General features: G+C 41.9%; 1 protein-coding gene across 1 annotated transcript; it reads right to left on the bottom strand.

The window, feature by feature from the left end:
* Positions 1–1864: 1864 nt before the first annotated feature.
* On the bottom strand, positions 1865–15942 carry LOC115112703 (polycomb group RING finger protein 6-like). The gene is made up of 10 exons (XM_029639729.2): positions 15460–15942; positions 15180–15279; positions 14977–15073; positions 14418–14473; positions 14248–14307; positions 13933–14053; positions 13451–13478; positions 13158–13256; positions 7783–7869; positions 1865–7660 (listed from the first exon to the last, which is right to left on the bottom strand). The coding sequence occupies exons 1-10, from the start codon at positions 15625–15627 to the stop codon at positions 7610–7612; spliced, it is 867 nt and encodes a 288-aa protein (XP_029495589.2). The 5' UTR covers positions 15628–15942; the 3' UTR covers positions 1865–7609.
* Between the last annotated feature and the right edge of the window lie 6463 nt (positions 15943–22405).

Raw genomic sequence — 22405 nt, 5'->3', positions numbered from 1 at the left:
GTCGTCTGCTGCTACAATTTACGATTGACGTGAGGTGTCATAAAACCCCCACACCTATCCCCCCTCCCCTCTGCGGGTGAGAGGGCTCTGTAGACGCTGATCCATTGTAACCTGATCTTTGGATCCTCACAGGAGAGTCATGACAGTATGGATATATTTAGTATGCCAAAGTTCCCAGATGTATACTTTGTATTTTGGAGAATTTAATATGACACGCAGTGGACACTATTTCTGTGCGTCTAGGGCCCATAATGCAATTCTTCAGAAAATGGGAACGTTATCTAACATTAACAATCACATGCAAACAGACTGATGGTTATGTCAAGACAGTTAAATTACTGCAGCTTTTATGATCTGGTTCTGTGCAGGAGTACTGTCTGGAGGGGAAGGTGGCTGCAGCCTGGATAAAGAAAAAAAATGGGAGAACCTCAAAGGCATCTAAAATGTCTCAATATCTACATCATGCCCAGGTTGTATGGTGAGTGCAGCATTTCTTAGCTGTTTGTGCCCAAACTGTTTCTTTAAGGATTTGAAGTGCCCCCAAACTGGGGTGAATACAGAGGGAGGGGAGAGCACCACTGCCTCCTGGTAATGGTACATGTCATATGAGGCAATTGGCAGCAGGCCTGCAATTACACCACCTGTTATAGTTGCCTCATCCAGCCAGGAGGTTGTGGTGTTTTCCAGAAAAGTGCAGGAGAAGAGGGAGAGGGTGAAAGAGGAGAGAACTCCCAAAATGAGGAGAGAGTCAGAGTGGGTCACACTACTCAGAGAGATGCAGGACAGAGATGAAGAGAGAGAAAGGCAGGCCAGCGCTCTCGATGAGAAGAGAGGAAGAGGCAATAAAAAGAGAAGAGAGAAAAGGAAAAAAGAAAGATGAGTACAGGAGAATGACGGATGAGGAAAATAGATAGACAGGGAGGATAGACTGTTGAGGGTGTTGGGGGCTGTGCTTTGGCAAAGTGGGTGGGGTTATATCCTGCCTGTTTGTCCTGTCTGGTGGTATCGTCGGACAAGGCCACAGTATCTCCCGAGCCCTCCGGTCTCAGCCTCCAGTTTGTGTGTCTGGGGGCTAGGGTCAGTCTGTTATATCTGGAGTGTTTCTCCTGTCTTATCCAGTGTCCTGTTAGAATGTAATTATGCTGGCTCTAATTCTCTTTCTTTCTCTCTCAGAGGACCTGAGCCATAGGACCATGCCTCAGGACTACCTGGCATGATGACTCCTTGCTGTCCACCTGGCCATGCTGCTGTTCCAGTTTCAACTGTTCTGCCTGCGGCTATGGAACCCTGACCTGTTCACCGGACGTGCTACCTGTCCCAGACCTGCTGTTTTCAACTCTCTAGAGACAGCAGGAGCGGCAGAGATACTCTGAATGATCGGCTATGAAAGCCAGCTGACATTTACTCTTGAGGTGCTGACCTGTTGCACCCTCGAAAACCACTGTGATTATTATTTTACCCTGCTGGTCATCTATGAACATTTGAACATCTTGGGCATGTTCTGTTATAATCTCCACCCAGCACAGCCAGAAGAGGACTGGCCACCCCTCATAGCCTGGTTCCTCTCCAGGTTTCTCCCTAGGTTCTGGCATTTGTAGGGAGTTTTTCCTAGCCACCGTGCTTCTACACCTGCATTGCTTGCTGTTTGGAGTTTTAGGCTGGATTTCTGTACAGCACTTTGTGACATCAGCTGATGTAAGAAGGGCTTCATAAAATAATTTGATTGAAGTTTGGAGGCCTTTATATAACAAAAAGTTTGTTTTAGTTTTTTTATCCACTGGGATTATTGATTTACTTTATTATTTGCCAGCTGTAATATTAAAAATGTTTTTTTTTATATAGAAATGGAAGCTCCACACACAGCTTGATATTCTAGAATATTTTATTAAACAACAAAAACATCACATTTTATGCCAAAGCTCTTAAAAGAGCTCCAGTACACACGAACAACAGAATAGAATTTAAGATTTTGAATATTGATCACATGTAATATGTGAACACGGGTGATAGATTGATTTAGGAATCAACAATTACATTTTAAACAGGGTGTGTGTGTGTGTGTAAGGGTTTTCTACTGGGGGGGGGGGGGAATTCCAGTAGTTGGTCACCTGGGATGGGGTTAGCTAGTGCTGCAACATTGCCCACTCCTGATGCTGTGAGCTGGTCCAGCAGTAGATCCACATTCTGCTGCGGCAGTTGGTCCAGGTCTCCATCATCATCCTCTCCCGAGGCCTCAGGCTCCACAATGTTGCTGAGGAAGATGTGCAGCACAGAGTGCAACCACCTCAGGCACAAAGCTAGGCTTCACCTCCAGGGCCTTCATGAAGATGGAATGCCACATTCCTCACCTTGGAATGCTTTGCATCGTAGGTGGCCTCCACTGCACCCCTCACTGGTTGCCTGTAGGGTGTCAGACAGCTCCACCAGGCAGGGATACCCACCATCCCCGAAGAGACACCAACCTTGGGGTGGTTACAGGCTCTGAACATACACAGGGCTGTGTTTCATGACCCTGGTGTCGTGCACAGACCCGGGGAAGGCAATGTAGATGTCAATGAACCCGCACCTCTGGTCACAGATGGCCTATAGTTGATGAATAAAACTTTTCTGTTCAGGTAATCCTGCTGGTCCACAGCAGGGGGCTTAATCCTGATGTGGCATCCAGCAATAGCGCCAGCAACCTTTTGAATTGCAGGGAACTGTGATTTTTGGGTGAATCGCTCGCCAACCTCCTGCATTTCATCTTGTGATGGAAAATGGATGACCCTCTTCATGAGCACCCCACGGACCCTGGGGATGACATCAAATGCCTCGGACACTATACGAAGTGGCACTAGCCATCCAGTAGACAAACATGAGGCTTTCCAAGGTCTTGCCCCAGCCATGATCCTGGTCTTCTTGGTGCAAGACCTCTAACAGGCTGTCAAAAGAGGGTTGGGTCATTCCAAAGTGGGGCTTGAGTTCCAGGTAGTCCAAATACACACTCAGGTTGGTCACATTGAGACTTAGCACACAGTAGGGTCCTCTGCCACCAGTCTGTGATGAGAAAGGGCAACTTTACCAAATTGAAACAAAATAAATAGCTTTCACATTATTTGATATGTAGGCCTATTCTGACATATGTACATTATTGAATGTAGGCTTTAAGCTACACTAAATTACAATTGCTATGACAGGCATACATGTTCTAATATAGTCCAAGTGGATGTATCAAATTGTGAATGAAATTTGCTACATACAGACCAGTAATAATTGACTTAATGTGGCCTGCTTTTGCCTTTTGGTCGAGGAGAATACAACGCCCTCCTTTAACCAGCCTCCTGTCTTCACCTCCTCCTTCCAGCGTCGGTCCTCTGAACAGCCAACTGATTGTAGCTGATCATTAACACCAGCACAACATATACAGCTGGCATGAAAACAAAATACATGGCTACAGAGAGACAGCGCTGACTACAAGTTGTGGTTGCCGCCAGAGGCAATGTTAATTAAGTTGTGTGTGGTATATAGTTTAACATAGGAATGGACACAAATAATGAATCATCAAATACAGATGGAGGAAAACACTTATTGACTTGATTATTCACGTTATTCTTAGCTTAGCTAAGTGTTAAAGTCATTGTGTGTTCTCAACGGACATTTTTAATGAAGTCTTAAGATGTCTAGCTAGTCATTTGTTAAGCTAACAAGCTAGCAAGAAGTTGTATTGCAACAGCATCAACTTCCGGTAGACAAGCAAAGCGCAAGTACACAACTGAAAGGTTACCGTTCGTTTACAGTATACTCAAATTAACTAATACTATATACTCATTATAAATAAATATAAATAAAGGTTAAAAAAATTATGTAGTATGCGTATTCGAACACAGCACTTGTCAAAATAAATCACATTTTAATAGCTGGCTATGGTTCTGTATACAAGCTTTCTTGGGCAAGCTAACACTCACGTAACTCAAACTCGTAAATCGCCTTGGTCCGTACAATTGCCCTTATTTTAGCGCCCCAAAAACGTAATACTTCCAGATCAACTGTAATGTCAATACCACACCATTTCTCCCCTTTCCAACAAAATCAATTACATGACCTAAACACTGCCCGTTTCTGCATAATTCAAGCAGGCAATGAGCCCCGTCGGGTCTTTTTAAAAATGGCGGGTGGGGAAGCGAAACTAATGCGTGATAGTGAGAAGGAGAGATGTGTGGGAAAATTGCTTTTTTCACTCGATCTGTACAACTTATCACCTTATCACCTCTAAAATGTAAATAAAACTATAAAGAGTTTATATAATGTGTCATTACATACCTATTTAGATGCACTATTGTAAAGTGGCTGTTCCACTGGATGTCTTAAGGTGAACGCACCAATTTGTAAGTCGCTCTGGATAAGAGCGTCTGCTAAATGACTTAAATGTAAATGTATTTTAAGGTTTGTGTCAAATTTGAATCAAGTTTTTAGGGCGGTGCTAAAGTGATCTTAGAAGTAAACAGCAGCTTTGAGAATGAATCGCATGCAATGATGACTAGGTATCCCCCCCTTACCCCCGTCACTGTCCATTTATTATTTTTAAAAGATGAGAGAAGTGCTACACCTGGTGGAGAGAGATTGTAAGTCATAAATAAGTAGCTTTATGCGTGCTGGACGTTACGACATGACACGTCAAGATGTAACGGAGGGTCAGTTTTTTTCAACTTTTCTCCAATACTATAGGGCCATTACCATGTCGATCAACACTTGAATAGAAACCTAGTTCACTCCCCCGATTTTGACATCAACACAGTTCCATTAGTTTTCTTTGTAGCCTCGTTTGAATGTCGCGGTTACGCACATTTGTTAGTTAGCTACCAATGTAGCCTGGTGCCAGATCTGTTTGTGCTATCATGACAACTCCTTGTCACATGAGAACTGGAGATTCCCACAGTGACTCTTTCTAGAGATAGCTAGCTAACAGACAACAATAGCAAGTCAGCTAACGTTTGCAAGGTAGAGCTATTTTGACAGCTAGCGGAACATGACTTTCTGTCCCCCAATCACAACTAGCTAGCTAAGCTAAAAGCAAGCCGGTCAGCTGCTGCTTAGTGCAGACGACTCTTAGTCCACACTTAAGACTGTATTTTGCTAAACATTAGGACAGAATAACCAAGATATTTTTTAAATATGGTGTATGTTTATTATTATGCAACTATTTATGCTAGCATCGAGGACAAGGCAAGCTACCTCGTCGCAAAATTGAGTGGGGTGCTAATGATTCACAGAGCATGTACAAAGCCTTGAAGTTTGGTGCAGAATAGGAAGATAGAAATGTAACATAAAATCAGCCCATATACAGACGTTATAATAATAGGCCTACTGGAACATTATTTTAAGGCCTTGTTCAAGGTCCATCTGACCTCTCCCCATTCAGATCCGAGTTTAAAGTGGAACTTGACACCAATGACAGGATCTCACGGTTGCATAAGACACAGTGTTTTCGGTAAGTATTCAGACCCCTTATTCTAAAATTGATTAAATGTTGGTTTTTTTCATCAATCTACACACAATACCAAAGTGAAAACAGGATTTTAGATTTTTTTGCAAATGTATTAAAATATCACATTTACATATGTTTTCAGACCCTTTACTCAGTACTTTGTTAAAGCACCTTTGGCAGCGATAACAGCCTCGAGTCTTCTTGGGTATGATGCTACAAGCTTGGCACACCTGTATTTGGTGAGTTTATCCCATTCCTCTCTGCCGATCCTCTCAAGCTCTGTCAGGTTGGATGGGGATCGTTGCTGCACAGCTATTTTCAGGTCTCTCCAGAGATGTTCGATCGGGTTCAAGTCCAGGCTCTGGCTGGGCCACTCAAGGACATTCAGAGCCTTGTCCCGAAGCCATTCCTGTGTTGTCTTGGTTGTGTGCTTAGGATCGTTGTCCTGTTAGAAGGTGAACCTACGCTCCAGTCTGAGTCCCTGAGCAGGTTTTCGTCAAGGATCTCTCTGTACTTTGCTCCGTTCATCTTTCCCTCGATCCTGACTAGTCTGCCTTTTACTGAAGAGTGGCTTTGGTCTGGCCACTCTACCCCCAAAAGCCTACCCTCCAGCCACTTTAATAATGGGAATTGATGGGAAATGAAGTAAAATATATCACTAGCCACTTTAAACAATGCTACCTAATATGTTTACATACCCTACATTATTCATCTCATATGTATACGTATATACTGTACTCTATATCATCTACTGCATCTTTATGTAATACATGTATCACTAGCCACTTTAACTATGCCACTTTGTTTACATACTCATCTCATATGTATATACTGTACTCGATACCATCTACTGTATCTTGCCTATGCCGCTCTGTACCATCACTCATTCATATATCTTTATGTACATAATTCTTTATCCCGTTACACTTGTGTGTATAAGACAGTAGTTTTGGAATTGTTAGATTACTTGTTGGTTATTACTGCATTGTCGGAACTAGAAGCACAAGCATTTCGCAACACTCGCATTAACATCTGCTAACCATGTGTATGTGACAAATAAAATTTGATTTGATTGGTGGAGTGCTGCAGAGATGGTTGTCCTTCTGGAAAGTTCTCCCATCTCCACAGAGGAACTCTGCAGCTCTGTCAGAGTGACCATCGGGCTCTTGGTCACCTCCCTGACCAAGATCCTGCTCCCAGATTGCTCAGTTTGGCTGAGCGACGAACTCTAGGAAGTGTCTTGATGATTCCAAACTTCTTCTATTTAAGAATGATGGAGGCCACTGTTCTTGGGGACCTTCAATGCTGCAGAAATGTTTTGGTACCCTTCCCAGATCTGTGCCTTGACACAATGCTGTATCGGAGCTCTAGCTTTTTGCTCTGACATGCACTGGCAACAATGGGACCTTATATAGACAGGTGTGCCTTTCCAAATCATGTCCAATCAATTGAATTTACCAGAGGTGGACTTCAATCAAATTATAGAAGCATCTCAAGGAAGATCAATGGAAACAAGATGCACCGGAGCTCAATTTCGAGTCTCATAGCAAAGGGTCTGAATACCAATGTAAATAAGATATAATTTTTATACATTTGCAAAAAATACATTAAAAAAAACAACCTGTTTGCACTTTGTCATTATGGGGTATTGTGTGTAGATTGCTGAGGATTTGTATTTATTTCATCCATTTTAGAATAAGGCTGTGACGTAACAAAATGTGGAAACGTCAAGGGGTCTGAATACTCTCCGAAGGCACCGTATATGTATTTATACTTTGGTCTAAATAGAGACTCGGGAGATGGATGGGAGGGGGACTGCTACAAAAGTTGGTCACAAAAAAATGTAAAAGAACAGTGTACATTCAACTCAAAGTGTAGCAAAAACATGAGCTTTTGGCATCAGTAGCATGACAGGTCCTTGTAGTCTTTCAGACCTCTGAAATCAGTCTTGGAGATAAACTATAACCTAATCCTAACCAGAAGGTTTCGGGGCCCTAGATTCAGCAATTCACTGTTAACTGTCTAAGTGGCAAAGAGTAGAATACTTGATTCTGTTAGGCATTATAGTAGCAGAATGAAGACAGTGGTTCCCTGAGGGTCAGGGTTAATATCAGGATCACATCCATCCCACTTCCTTCCCCCTGCTCATGTGTGAGCAGCCAGCACCAGTCCAAAGTGGAGAATCAAAAGACCATCCTGGGAATAAGTAAACAAGAAAATAAGCTCACATAAAACTCATAAATGGAAGCTAACGATATCAGGACTATTTCCAAACCAGAGAGTAACTACAAATTCATAGGACCTTTGAGTGGACTCACCTGTAGAGCGTCATCTCCTATGGAGCGCTGAACCTCTCGTAGCGACTGGTAACGGTCCAGGAGGTGGTCTCCACACACAACATCCACCTGCACCACAACGTGACATCATACCACTGCGACAGACTGCATGAAATCAATTGAGTGACATACTGAATTACAACATACATGGAGTCACCTGAGGCAGGGAATACCTGTGAACGAAAACTGGTAGGTGCAGTTTGAGATGTGAAAATTAAAACCGTAATAAATGCTACGGATCCATTTCAATAAGATACAGAAATAGTATTCCTGATTAGAAATTAAATCCCAAGTTCAATAATAATTTTTAAAATTAGAAGACGTCACCTCATGTCACCTTTTATTTTTGACTGGGCAGGCCAATCCATTTTGGCAGTTATGCGTTCATCAGAGCATCAAGAGATATGCCAAAGCCATTGTTTTTTTATGCAAGTGCCTAGGTGATAATTACAATTGCCCACAGGGTGGTGCAAAGTACTATTCAAAACAGTCAACCAACAATTAATTAAATTATATATACACAAAACACACAAATTAGGGTTGGACGGTATCCACATTTTCATACTGTCATACTGAACAGATCCAGTACCAGCTTCATATCGACAGACCCTACAAAGAGCGAGAAACCATAACCCAGCGGGGTCCCTCCCTGCCCCTCGCCCTTTCTCATTTGTCCCCCCCTACTCATACAAAGTCCAGTTGTCACCACATTTGTAAGACTGGTTGAAAAATAATTGGAAACTAAATTCAAAAATGACAAGGGACCCCAATATCAGTCTTCCTCCAGCTGAAAGACGAGTACTAAAATGAACTCCAGGAGAATACGGACATTGTCATAAAACCCACAGAAAAATGTGTGGCAAGAGTGATGGGCATGAGTTCTGAAAAACACCTGAACCTGTCTTGTTCTTATAGACCCTTGCCTCTAGAAAATCTGAAATTGATAGCTTATTACAGCGTGTCTGACCAAAACTGGATCACGAGTTCCTAAGAGTCACCTATCCAGTCACCCCAGGTATCTATCCCCTTCCGAAAGTGCATAAGAACTCCAGTCAGTACATCTGCATTCCCCATGCTGAAGGCCTACAAATCGATTTCCAAATTCCTAAAGTCACGTGAGGAAAGATTGGAGAATCCCCCTAATGACTTTGTTGGAGGTCTTGAAATTGGTACTTGCAAATAACTATTTCAGGTATGACAAATTCTACCTTCAAACCAAATGCACAGCAGTAGCCACGATTTACACAAACCTTGTCGTTGGAGGCAGTTGATATTCAAAATAAAGACAACGCTTTTCTACCCCATATTAAGTTTTGGAAACGCTACATTGAGGACAATTATATTTTGGGGTTCATCTAAACAAAATCCTGATGACTTTGTCTGTTATCTGAACACCACAACGACTTTCCTTCTGTTCACTGTTAAGTGACCAACAATAACTTCCTGGATCAAAATATTCAAGAACTTCTATCCATCAGGAGGTGGTAACCTCCCTAAAACGTTCTCACAACAAGAGACGTTTTCGAGTGATAGATTAAACACCATGCAGTCGAGGTCTAAAATCATGATTTCTCATTCAGACCAATCATCCCCAAACTTTTCTGAATCAAAATCCCTTTTGAGTCCAAATGCATGCTGAGACCTACCGATGACAGCTAGTGTGCTAGCACTATGCCCTTGTTTACATCACACTTCCTCATGATTAGTGGATTGTAACTCGCCAACGCCAACACTTGGTCTGGAATGTAATTACTCTAATGTAATGATCTCTAACACAGAGTAGATGCTCCATATTACTTTAATAAATAGTGCATTGTGGGTAGTTTAGACTTCAGAAGATATCCAGAAATAAGTCAATAAATATGCAATAACACAAAAACATAATTGTTTGTACTTATATGTAACCAGATCGTGACAACAACTAAGTTACTAACTCTGACCACGGTGTTACATTGCTGAGTAAAAACTCATGCTTCCTACCCTTTAAAAACAGTTCTGTAGCAATGAGGTTTGTGCAGGCCCAATACATTATCACTGAATATTGGCTATGCTTGAATTGCCCTGCCAATGTTCTTCTAAAACCATTTTAATATTATATTTCAAAACTTGGTATATGATCACACCAGTAATAGATCATATGACAAAGCAGCAAAATCAGGTTTAGAAAACACTTACAAATTCCAAATAAAAACTGAAATAACATTTACATAAGTATTCAGACCCTTTAAACAAAGTATTGAGTAAGGCACATTTGTCAGTGATTACAGACTAGAGTATTCTTGGGTATGAAGCTACAAACTTAGCACACCTGTATTTGGAGTTTCTCCCATTCTTCTCTGCAGATGCTCAAGCTCTGTCAGGTTGGATGGGGAGCGTCTCTCCAGAGATGTTCGATCGGGTTTGAGCTCTGATTGGCCACTCAAGGACATTCAGAGACTTGTCTCGAAGCAATTCCTGCATTGTCGTGTTGGAAGGTGAACCTTTGCTCCAGTCGGAGGTCCTGAGCAGGTTTTCATCCAAGGATCTCTGTACTTTGCACCGTTCATCTTTCCCTTCAATCGTCACTAGTCTCCCAGTACCTGCTGCTGAAAAAAAACAGCCCCACAGCATGATGCTGCCACCATTCTTCCATGTAGGGATGGTGCCAGGCTTCCATCCGATGTGACACTCGGCATTCAGGCCAAAGAGTTCAATCTTGGTTTCATCAGACCAGAGAATATGGTTTCTCATGGTCTGAGAATCCTTTATGTGCCTTTGGGTAAACTCCAATCAGGTTGTCATGTGCCTTTTACTGAAGAGTGTCTTCCGTCTGGCCAGTACCATAAAGGCCTGATTGGTGGAGTGCTGCAGAGATGGTTGTCCTTCTGGAAGGTTCTCCCATCTCCACAGAGAGATCATTGGGTTCTTGGTCACCTCCCTGGCCAATGCCATTATCCCCCTATTGCTCATTTTGGCCAGGCGGACAGCTTTAGGAAGGGTCTTGGTGGTTCCAAACTTCTTCCATTTAAGAATGGAGGCCACTGTGTCCTTGGGGACCTTCAATGCTGCAGAATTTCTTCTGTACCCTTCCCCAGATCTGTTCCTCGACAAAGCGGTCTCTGAGCTCTACGGACAATTCCGTCGACCTCATGGCTTGGTTTTTGCTTTGACATATCAACTGTGGGACCGGATATAGACTGGTGTGTGCCATTCCAAATCAATTCACCACAGGTGGACTCCAATCAAGTTGTAGAAACATCAAGGATGAGCAAGGGAAACTGGATGCACTTGAGTCTCATAGCAAAAGAATGTGAAAACTAAAAATCTGTTTGTTTTCGCTTTGTCATTGTGTGTAGATTGATTAAATTATTTTCCTGATCAATTTTAGAGTAAAGCTGTAACGAAACAAAATGTGGAAAAAGGGAATGTGTCTGAATACTTTCCGAATGCACTATAAATGTTCATAATTTGCTTACTTTATTTTACTGGATTGATGGTGCCTGCATCTAATGGTCAGTCTCAGCGGATGGAGAGCATTAGAGGGTCACACTCGGATTGTCCCTCAGCTATCCACCCTTGGCTAAGACTAACCAAAAAGGGAACACCGTTTTTGAGCTGATGGAGAAACTCGAGTCACACCGTATTATTTTTGCCTCATGCACAGATTCATGTTGTTACTCCCATTACCGGAGAAAGTGAAATATTCATTGAGATAGATATATATATATATATTTTTTTTAAAGCCACTAATTATAAAAATGGAAGCGATACACTTTGGTAGTTATTCATTGAATCTGCAGTGTTGATTGCAGCGCATTTCATGGCTTATAATAATACAAATAAAATGTTGACAGTGCTGAACAAGAACTCACTGTTGTATTCATTGACATTCTCTAATGTTTAGACATTTTGAAATCACAGTATCAACGAGTAAGTTGCAGACAGCCATCTGAGCAAATCGGTAGGCATATAGGAGCACTTGATTTTGTACCTTGACACATGAAATGGTTCAAAATGGGAACACTTTGCCTACCTGGCACACAAGGCAGCTGAAACAAGTGCATTTACTGCTAACAGGGCGAGACAGAAAAAAGTAGGAATGCGAGGCTTAATCGTTGTTGTTTTTTTATAAAGAATGTTTTCACAATCGACTAGGAATGCCTTGGAGATCGACTGGTCGGTGACCACTGTTGTAGACTATATGGCTGCACTGCCATTTGTATGCTCATATATATATATATTTTCCTACATTCAATCAATCTTTCTATCCAGATGTCTACTTTTCATACCCCAAAGCATCCATTTTCTTTGTACTAGGAAGTAACTATTATAGCAGAATATCTCAAATTTCCTACTTCCACCTAAATGCTATTTGTCAAGTTTATTCTGCTGATCTGTGTATTTGTATACAGTGACTTCAGAAAGTATTCATACCCCTTGACCTATTCCACATTGTGTTGCGTTACAGCCTGAATTCAAAATGGATTAAATAGATAACTTTGTCATTATGGGGTATTGTGTGTAGTAAACAATTAAAACGTGTTTAGAAATGTAGATAATTTTAGAAAGAAACACCCGTGTAAGGGTCAATGGTTGACAGTGCATGTAAAAGCAGAAACTATACCATGAAGTCCAAGGAACTGTCCGTAGATCTCCGAGAGAGCATTGGGATGAGACATACTGTACCAGTCAAAAGTTGACACCTACTCATTCCAGGGTTTCTCTTAATTTTTTACTATTTTCTACATTGTGGAATAATAGTGAAGATATCAAAACTATGATGATCTGAATAATTATGTAAATGTGATATCCGTTTTCTAAAAAACAGTTTTTGCTTTGTAGTGGAGTATTGTGTGTAGATTTGGGGGACACACAATGTAATCCATTTCAGAATAAGGTTGTAACGCAACAAAGTATGAAAAACGTCAAGGGGTCTGAAAACTTTCCGAATGCACTGTAAATGTCAGAGCACCCAGCTAATAAATCTAGATAGTGCACCTATTACCCACTCTACTACCCACTCTGGTGAGTGCCAAGAAATAAATCCCTGTTACTGCTAAACACCCTACATACAGGTAGGGCTGTGCTGTTGCGCTCTGCAGTTATACATAAGACACGAACACGCTTCCCCTCTGTCCTTGTGTGAGCATTAGGCTCTGCATCTACCTCTCACCTGGTTACTTAGGCCTCTATATTTTACAGGGGATGAAATTGAGATGGGTTCAACATAACGATTTCTTAAAGCAGAGAACTCTCTCACATAACGAGCAGATATGTACATATTTATGCATTTCCCCTTGCCAGGTCTCCCTCTGAGAAATAGTTCACAACCGCATTAGACATCCTGGTAAAGTCAATGTGTAACCCCTCCCACTGACCTGGCAGGCGGGGCTCAGCTCCATCTTCCTCCTGATGAAGAGCGCCACATGGTGGACAGTGGCATCCCCCGATACTCGCACATACCGCCTCTCCAAAGGCTGGCCAGGGACACGGGTGTTAGAGCATGCAATCCCTTATTTATTTTACCAATATAACTCAAATTCACAATATCAACATTGCCTTATGCATGACCATTACTATATAGTGGCTGGATAGCAGCATTATGTTGTTATTGAATTTTAACAGTCTCATACAAGTCATTATGAGAAAAGAGCGTGACAGCAGTAATTACCTTATAGCCGTCTATGCCTTCTTCCGCTCTGGAAACAAACAACTTTACATAGAATTTGCTTAATCCTTGCAACCAATCTTGTACAGTTAACCATCAGTCTTGTAACTTGAAATGTTCTCCCTAGTCCAGGGTTTCCCAAACTCTATCATGGGGACCCCAAGTGGTGCACATTTAGTTATTTGCCATAGCACTACACAGCTGATTAAAATAATCAACTATTCATCAAGCTTTGACCATTTTAAATCAGCTGTGTAGTGCTAGGGCAAAACCCAAAAAGGTGTACCCCTGGCAGTCCCCAGGACAGAGTTAGGGAAATGCTGCCCTAGTCCATATGCACTCAAAGGAAGCACAGTAGCACCCCAGCACCATCTACTGGTGTAGCCAAGAATGACCAGAGACAAACAAACAAACAATCTCATTTCAAAATATCTCAGGGAATACCCTTCCATCCCTCAAATAGAAAATGCTAGGGAGAGACTCACCCCAAAAACTCCAGCTGCAGTGACACGTCCAGTTCAGGAGGGATGGCGAAGACAGACTGGGGCAGCAATGCCCTCCTCTGCTTCTGGTTTTTCAGCACAGGGACCGCAGGGGATGCCATCACTGTGGGCACAGAGAAAGACGAGCGTTTACAGAAGCATTAGGGGAATGTTCCACACCCAGCACTGAGACAAACAGAGACATGGCTAAAATCAGAGGGTCTTCAAATACCCAAACTATTTCATTAAACAAAGCTGCACCAAATCTCTAACAAAAAAAGCACAATTAGCAGCAACGATGACGACATTGGTCTATACCTGGTTTAGGCACCTCCAGTTCTCTCTGTTTGTAAAAATCAATCATCCTTGCTCTCTCCACTGCAAAGACAATAAAGAGTAAAGATAACACTAATTTTAACTGCAAAACAAAAGATTGCCAAGAGGCGTTTGGGGAAAATCTGAGAAATGGAAGGCTTGTGGATACTTACTTTCTTCCAGATGTGGCAGCATCTTGTAAACAATATCTTGCAACTGTCTGTCAGGTCTGTGGAGATGCAAAAACACCCACCATACAGTAAGTATCTACATACCAGTGTATAAGTGAGTATTAGCCTATAGCTCATTGTATTAATTGATAACAGGTCAATGTGAGAGGTATAGTAATCAACTTCAAAGCTGACGTTGTTTCAGTGAACATCTCAGTTTATCATGGCAACGTTTTCATTCAAATGAGTTGGCACAACAGTAATATTTACATTTGCATCCCTTTGGCCTGTGCTGAAAGCAGAGTTCTGCAATAGACGACGAGTGTGCTTGGACATGAATAACAGTGGTGTCTACAGAGAGACATCAGTATCCGTGCGTCACACCAGGACTTTGTGTTCCAGGTAACTCCCCAGCAGGGAGAGGGTAACCATAGAAACAGACACTCATGGGATGTCCTCTTTAAATAACATGATGCCAAGTAGAAAAACATGAACCGATGTCTTCAAATGTAAAACAAGACAAGAGTCTGTGTGCTCGTAGATTTCACGCAGGCGTGCTTACTTTATGTTGTACAATGGTTGTGTCTGATGGACTACAATGCTGCAATTGGGACACCTGTTGCTGTAGAAGAAGTGTTTCACTATGCAGCTTTTACAAACTGGGGAAGAGAGAACAGATTACAAAGGAAGTATGACTGATGGAATGAGACTGAAGGGATAGCAGTCATATTTCAGGATTGTTTATCTCAAATCATTGTAACTCACAAGTGTGCAGACACTCTGTGATGGTGGTGGAATCAATTAGGATTCCGCAGCAGAGAGTACAGTGGATGTAAGGGTAAAATTGATTAAGAGGGAGTTCAGGCTGTGAAAACAAAACAAAACATTCACAATGTCATTCCACATTATAGAACTGGAGTGCATCACAGTTACAAGAGAGTACCAACCAGTGTAGCAGATATCATATAACAGTACATTCATTATTCTCGTCACTCTAGCACAATTAGAAAAACACTAGATATTGTCCAAGTCTGCAATACTGTACCTCATCCCCTGAATCCCAGTCAACATTATTAGATGTCCCATTGTGGTCTTTCGAACCATCGTTGTCGACACTGTTCTGGTGGCTAATATCGGTTGGTGTCGCCTCTTCTGACTGCTGACCGACACTCAAACAACCCGGTCCTTCGAGTTCCGTGGTGCTGTCCTCCATAGTACTGCAAATTGGGTTGATTTCCGCGCCAATAAATTATTCAATTAATCAATAATTTGATATTCACTTGACCCTAGCATTATTAGCAAACGTGCTGGTTAGCTCAATAAATACAAAAGAACACACAACGACAACAGTTCAACCTCTACTTTAACGGACTAACGTTACCAATAAACCCCATGTGATTTAACCACTAACTATTGCTTAAATGTTATCGCTAACCCCAAATATATAAAAAACAAAACCAACTGTAACAGTTGCTAGCTAACGTTACTGTTGTCGCTCAAGTTTCAGCAACTTCCTGGCACTATGGCAATGAAACGAGCCAATTAAATCATAACAGAGCAGAGTCCACTAGAAATAGAATTTCAAGACTGGACCACAGTTGCCTTGCCTTATCTTGCTTCTCTAGGAAGAATATGGATTCATATGATATTAATGAAGAATTGAAATATTTAAGCGGTCATAAAAATACATTTAAAAATTACTTGATTGGAGTTCAGTATCTCCCAAATATGGATATTATTAATAGTTATAGGTTCTGCCTAATTATAGAAATCTGGATCGGATATCTCCAGATGTGGCCATTAAAATCTCGAACTATTAATTTGACAATGCAAGATACAGGGAACAGTCAAACATGAGGAATCCGGCATCGGAGCACAGAACAGAGCTCTGAAAGTCCTCGTGGTTTCACATTTGGCTCTTTGGAAGTTGTGGGAACGTGTGAAACCAAAAACACATTGGTTGTGGGAACTAAGCCATGTGTTTCCTGACCGGTAAAACTGAATGTTTTTGAAAGGTTCTGAGAAACAAAAGTGAACATTTCACCTTTTCTGGGAAAGTTTATTTTTAGGTTGCATGAAGGTTCCTTATATCTTATCTGTCATTGACTGGAACAAACTACAAAAATCTCTGAAACTGGAAACACTTATCTCCCTCACTAGCTTGATCCACCAGCTGTCAGAGTAGCTCACAGATCACTGCACCTGTACATAGCCCATCTATAAATAGCCCAAACAACTACCACTTCCCTTACTGTATTTATTTAGCTCCTTTGCACCCCAGTATTTCTACTTTGCACACTCATCTGTCAAATCTACCATTCCAGTGTTTTAATTGCTATATTGTATTTACTTCGCCACCATGGCCTATTTATTGGCTTTACCTCCCTTATCTCACCTCATTTGCTCACATTGTATATATACTTATGTTTCTACTGTATGTTTGTTTTACTCCATGTGTAAATCTGTGTTGTTATGTGTCGAACTGCTTTGCTTTATCTTGGCCAGGTCGCAGTTGTAAATGAGAACTTGTTCCTAACTTGCCTACCTGGTTAAATAAAGGTGAAATAAAAAATCTAGGTGGAGGTTTATGAAAAACTTTCACCGAATGTTTCAATGGGACTTTTAATTACACTATTAGGTTATTTTTTGAATTTCAAGCACAAACTTCATTTCCTTTGGCATTATTCATGCAAACAAATTTATTCTGTATGTTGACATGGCATCAGTGAGATTTAAAACCTATGATCTTCTGTTTTGTATCCATTGAATTAGTCCACTGCACCACCAGGATGGAGCTAGCATGTCATGTTTTTTATACATATAAAGCTGGTTATTTTAGTCTATTCAAATCAAATCAAATTTTATTTGTCACATACACATGGTTAGCAGATGTTAATGCGAGTGTAGCGAAATGCTTGTGCTTCTAGTTCCGACAATGCAGTAATAACCAACAAGTAATCTAACTAACAATTCCAAAACTACTGTCTTATACACAATGTAAGGGGATAAAGAATATGTACATAAGGATATATGAATGAGTGATGGTACAGAGCAGCATAGGCAAGATACAGTAGATGGTATCAAGTACAGTATATACATATGAGATGAGTATGTAAACAAAGTGGCATAGTTAAAGTGGCTAGTGATACATGTATTACATAAGGATGCAGTCGATGATATAGAGTACAGTATATACGTATGCATATGAGATTAATAATGTAGGGTAAGTAACATTATATAAGGTAGCATTGTTTAAAGTGGCTAGTGATATATTTACATAATTTCCCATCAATTCCCATTATTAAAGTGGCTGGAGTTGAGTCAGTGTCAGTGTGTTGGCAGCAGCCACTCAATGTTAGTGGTGGCTGTTTAACAGTCTGATGGCCTTGAGATAGAAGCTGTTTTTCAGTCTCTCGGTCCCAGCTTTGATGCACCTGTACTGACCTCGCCTTCTGGATGATAGCGGGGTGAACAGGCAGTGGCTCGGGTGGTTGATGTCCTTGATGATCTTTATGGCCTTCCTGTAACATCGGGTGGTGTAGGTGTCCTGGAGGGCAGGTAGTTTGCCCCCGGTGATGCGTTGTGCAGACCTCACTACCCTCTGGAGAGCCTTACGGTTGAGGGCGGAGCAGTTGCCGTACCAGGCGGTGATACAGCCCGCCAGGATGCTCTCGATTGTGCATCTGTAGAAGTTTGTGAGTGCTTTTGGTGACAAGCCGAATTTCTTCAGCCTCCTGAGGTTGAAGAGGCGCTGCTGCGCCTTCTTCACGATGCCGTCTGTGTGAGTGGACCAATTCAGTTTGTCTGTGATGTGTATGCCGAGGAACTTAAAACTTGCTACCCTCTCCACTACTGTTCCATTGATGTGGATAGGGGGGTGTTCCCTCTGCTGTTTCCTGAAGTCCACAATCATCTCCTTAGTTTTGTTGACGTTGAGTGTGAGGTTATTTTCCTGACACCACACTCCGAGGGCCCTCACCTCCTCCCTGTAGGCCGTCTCGTCATTGTTGGTAATCAAGCCTACCACTGTTGTGTCGTCCGCAAACTTGATGATTGAGTTGGAGGCGTGCGTGGCCACGCAGTCGTGGGTGAACAGGGAGTACAGGAGAGGGCTCAGAACGCACCCTTGTGGGGCCCCAGTGTTGAGGATCAGAGGGGAGGAGATGTTGTTGCCTACCCTCACCACCTGGGGGCGGCCCATCAGGAAGTCCAGACCCCATTTCAAAGGAAACAAATATTCATTAAAGGGATTATCCTGTACTTTGTACTTTGTAAACGCCTACTTTTTAGCCAGTAGTTCTGAAAGTAGTTCTACTGTACAAAGTGTATCGAGTCACATATGTGCAAATACAGTACCAGTCAATTTTGGACACACCTACTCATTCTACATTGTAGAATAATAGTGAAGACATCAAAACTATGAAATAACACATATGGAATCATGTAGTAACCAAAAGTGTTATATTTGAGATTCTTCAAAGTAGCCACCCTTGGCCATGATGACAGCTTTGCACACGCTTGGCATTCTCTCAACCAGCTTCATGAGGTAGTCACCTGGTTGCATTTCAATTAACAGGTGTGCCTTGTTAAAAGTACATTTGTGGCATTTCTATCCTTCTTAATATGTTTGAGCCAATCAGTTGTGTTGTGACAAGATAAGACTATCTTCTGTATACCACCCCTATCTGGAAGGAGACCAAGTCCATATTATGGCAAGAACAGCTCAAATAGGAGGTGTGATGGGCTTTCATGAAGACCCAGAGTTAGAGATAGTATACAGAAGATAGGGCTATTTGGTAAAAGATCAAGTCCATATTATGGCAAGAACAGCTTAAATAAGCAAAGAGAAATGAGAGCAAATCATTACTTTTAAGACATGAAGGTCAGTCAATTAGGAATATTTCAAGAACTTTGAAAGTTTCTTCAAGTGCAGTCGCAAAAACCCATCAAGCGCTATGATGAAACTAGCTCTCACGAGGACCAGAAAGGAAGACCCAGAGTCACCTCTGCTGCAAAGGTTAAGTTCATTAGAGTTACCAGCCTCAGAAATTGCAGCCCAAGTAAATGCTTCAGAGTTCAAGTAACAGACACATCTCAACATCAACTGTTCAGAGAAGACTGCGTGAAGCAGGCCTTTGTGGTTGAATTGCTGTAAAGAAACCACTACTAAAAGGACACCAATAAGGAAGAGACATGCTTGGGCCAAGAAATATGTGCAATGGACAATAGACCGGTGGAGATCTGTTATTTGGTCTGATGAGTCCAAATTAGATTTTTAGTTCCAACCGCTGTGTCTTTGTGAGACGCAGAGTAGGTAAACAGAGGATCTTCACATGTGTGGTTCCCACTGTGAAGCATGGAGGTGGTGTGATGGTGCTTTGCTGGAGACACTGTAAGTGATTTATTTAGAATTAAAGGCAACCTTAACCAGGTTTGATGGCGCGTCGCTGCAGAATGCTGTGGTAGCCATGCTGGTTTGAGCTTAGTGTAACTATCATTTGTTTTTCAACAGGACAATGACCCAACACACCTCCAGGCTGTGTAAGGCAGGGGTGGGCAACTCCAGTCTGAGGGCCTGATTGGTGTCACACTTTCTCCATCCCTGGCAAACACAGCTGACTAATGAAATTGCATTCTGAACTGAAGATCATGATTCAGTAATTATTGGAATTAGGTGTGTTAGCTGGGGAACAACTGACACCAATCAGGCCCTCGAGGACTGGAATTGCCCACCCCTGGTGTAAGGGCTATTTGACCAAGGAGTGTGATGGAGTGCTGCATCTGATGACCTGGCCTCCACAATCACCAAACCTCAACCCAATTGAGATGGTTTGGGATGAGTTGGACCGCAGAGTGAAGGAAAAGCAGCCAACAAGTGCTCAGCATGTGGGAACTCCAAGACTGTTGGAAAAGCATTCCAAGGTGAAGCTGGTTGAGAGAATGCCAAGCATGTGCAAAGCTGTCAAGGCAAAGAGTGGCTATTTTGAAATAAACTAATAATTTGTTTGACTCGTTGGTTACTACATGATTCCATATGTGTTATTTCATCATTTTGATGTCTTCACTAGTCTACAATGTAGAAAATAGTAAAAAGAAAAGAAAAACCCTGAAATGAGTAGGTGTCCAAGCTTTTGACTGGTACTGTATGTGAACCAGGGGTTTGGAACAGGTTCATGGAAAAGAACAAACAGAAAATGGCATTTTTGCAGAACAGAATCAGAACGAAAGTGATCTATACTGTTCCGGAACAGAACCATTATTTTAAAATCATGAGAACTGGTTACAGTTATGTTACATTCTGGGCATTTTTTTCTTCCATTCCCACAAGAAAGGCAAAACAAAGCAACTATACAAAGCACTCACTTTGTCAGAGAAACTTATTCCAATGTCTGCTTGCCAGAAAGTCATTGCCAGTGTGTGAATGCTAGGGAAATTCTGCACCGGACCACGTGACCGGCAGAATTGAATTTATAGGACGTTTCAGAAATTTACCGGACATCCATATGCATTCAGATCTGACCTGGCGCAGCCAGTGCCATCAATAAACAAGGGACATTGGCCAAATGAGCCACATTTAGGTGTCCTTAAAAACAGCTTATGACAAAAACAATGTGTTTTTTAGTTGTCTACCCCACGGTTCAGCACTAAATGCATCAGGGTATTGCATGCATAGTCCTATAGGCTTAAGCATCCACTGTTGTCATGTCTACTCCCGCTCCTCCCCTCCGGGGTTCAACATCACCGGTATACTAACCACCGGTCCTGGGATTCATCAGGACCCACGCCTAGCGTCAATTATTAAGCGCACCTGCACATCATCATGAGGCACACCTGGACTCCATTACCTTACTTATTACCTCCCCTATATCTGGCACTCCCTTAGGTTCTTTCCTCAGTCAGTATTGTTCCTGTGTTCATGTGTAGACGCCACTACAAATGTCTTGTTTTATTAAGTGACTCAGTTATAGCTGTATGATAATGTTTAGTGAAAAAATTCAACCATTTCAAAGACTTTACAGAGTTAATTCTTAAGGAAATCAGTCAATTTAAATAATCTATGGATTTCCCATGACTGGGCAGGGGCGCAGCCATAGGCCCATTGCCTTGGGAGCCAGGCCCAGCCAATCAGAAAAAAAAAATCCCCCCCACCAAAGGGCTTTATTACAGACAAATACTCAGTTATCAGCTGTCCGGGTGGCTGGTCTCAGATGATCCCGCAGGTGAAGAAACCGGATGTGGAGGTCCTGGGCTGGCATTGTTGCACGTGGTCTGCTGTTGTGAGGCCGGTTGGACATACTCCCAAATTCTCTAAAATTACATTAGAGGTGGCTTATGGTAGAGAAATTAACAATATCTCTGGCAACAGCTCTGGTGGACATTCCTGCAGTCAGCATGACAATTGCACACTCCCTAAACTTGAGACATCTGTGGCATTGTGTTGTGACAAAACCACACATTTTAGAGTGGCTATTATCCCCAGCACCAGGTGCACCGGAGTAATGATCATGTTGTTTAATCAGCTTCTTGATATGCCACACCTGTCAGGTGGATGGATTATCTTGGCAAAGGAGAAACGCTCACTAACCGGGATGTAAACAAATTTCTGCAAATTAGAGAGAAATAAGCTTTTTGTGCTTATTGGAACATTTCTGGGATCTTTTACGTCAAATGATGAAACGTTAGACCAACATACCACAGTTGAAGTAGGAAGGTCACATACACTTAGGTTGTAGTCATTAAAAAAAAATTCAACCACTCCATACATTTCTTGTTAAACTATAGTTTTGGCAAGTCGGTTAGGACATCTACATTGTGCATGACAGAAGTAATTTTTCCAACAATTGTTTAGACAGATTTCACAATTCCAAGTGGGTCAGAAGTTTACATACAGTAAGTTGACTGCCTTTAAACAGCTTGGAAAATGTAATGGCTTTAGAAGCTTCTGATAGGCTAATTAGCATCATTGGAGGTGTACCTGTGGATGTATTTCA

The sequence above is a fragment of the Oncorhynchus nerka genome, linkage group LG28, assembly GCF_034236695.1.
Source record: "Oncorhynchus nerka isolate Pitt River linkage group LG28, Oner_Uvic_2.0, whole genome shotgun sequence".
Taxonomy (NCBI): Eukaryota; Metazoa; Chordata; class Actinopteri; order Salmoniformes; family Salmonidae; genus Oncorhynchus; species Oncorhynchus nerka.
This window is presented reverse-complemented; position numbering and strand designations above follow the sequence as displayed.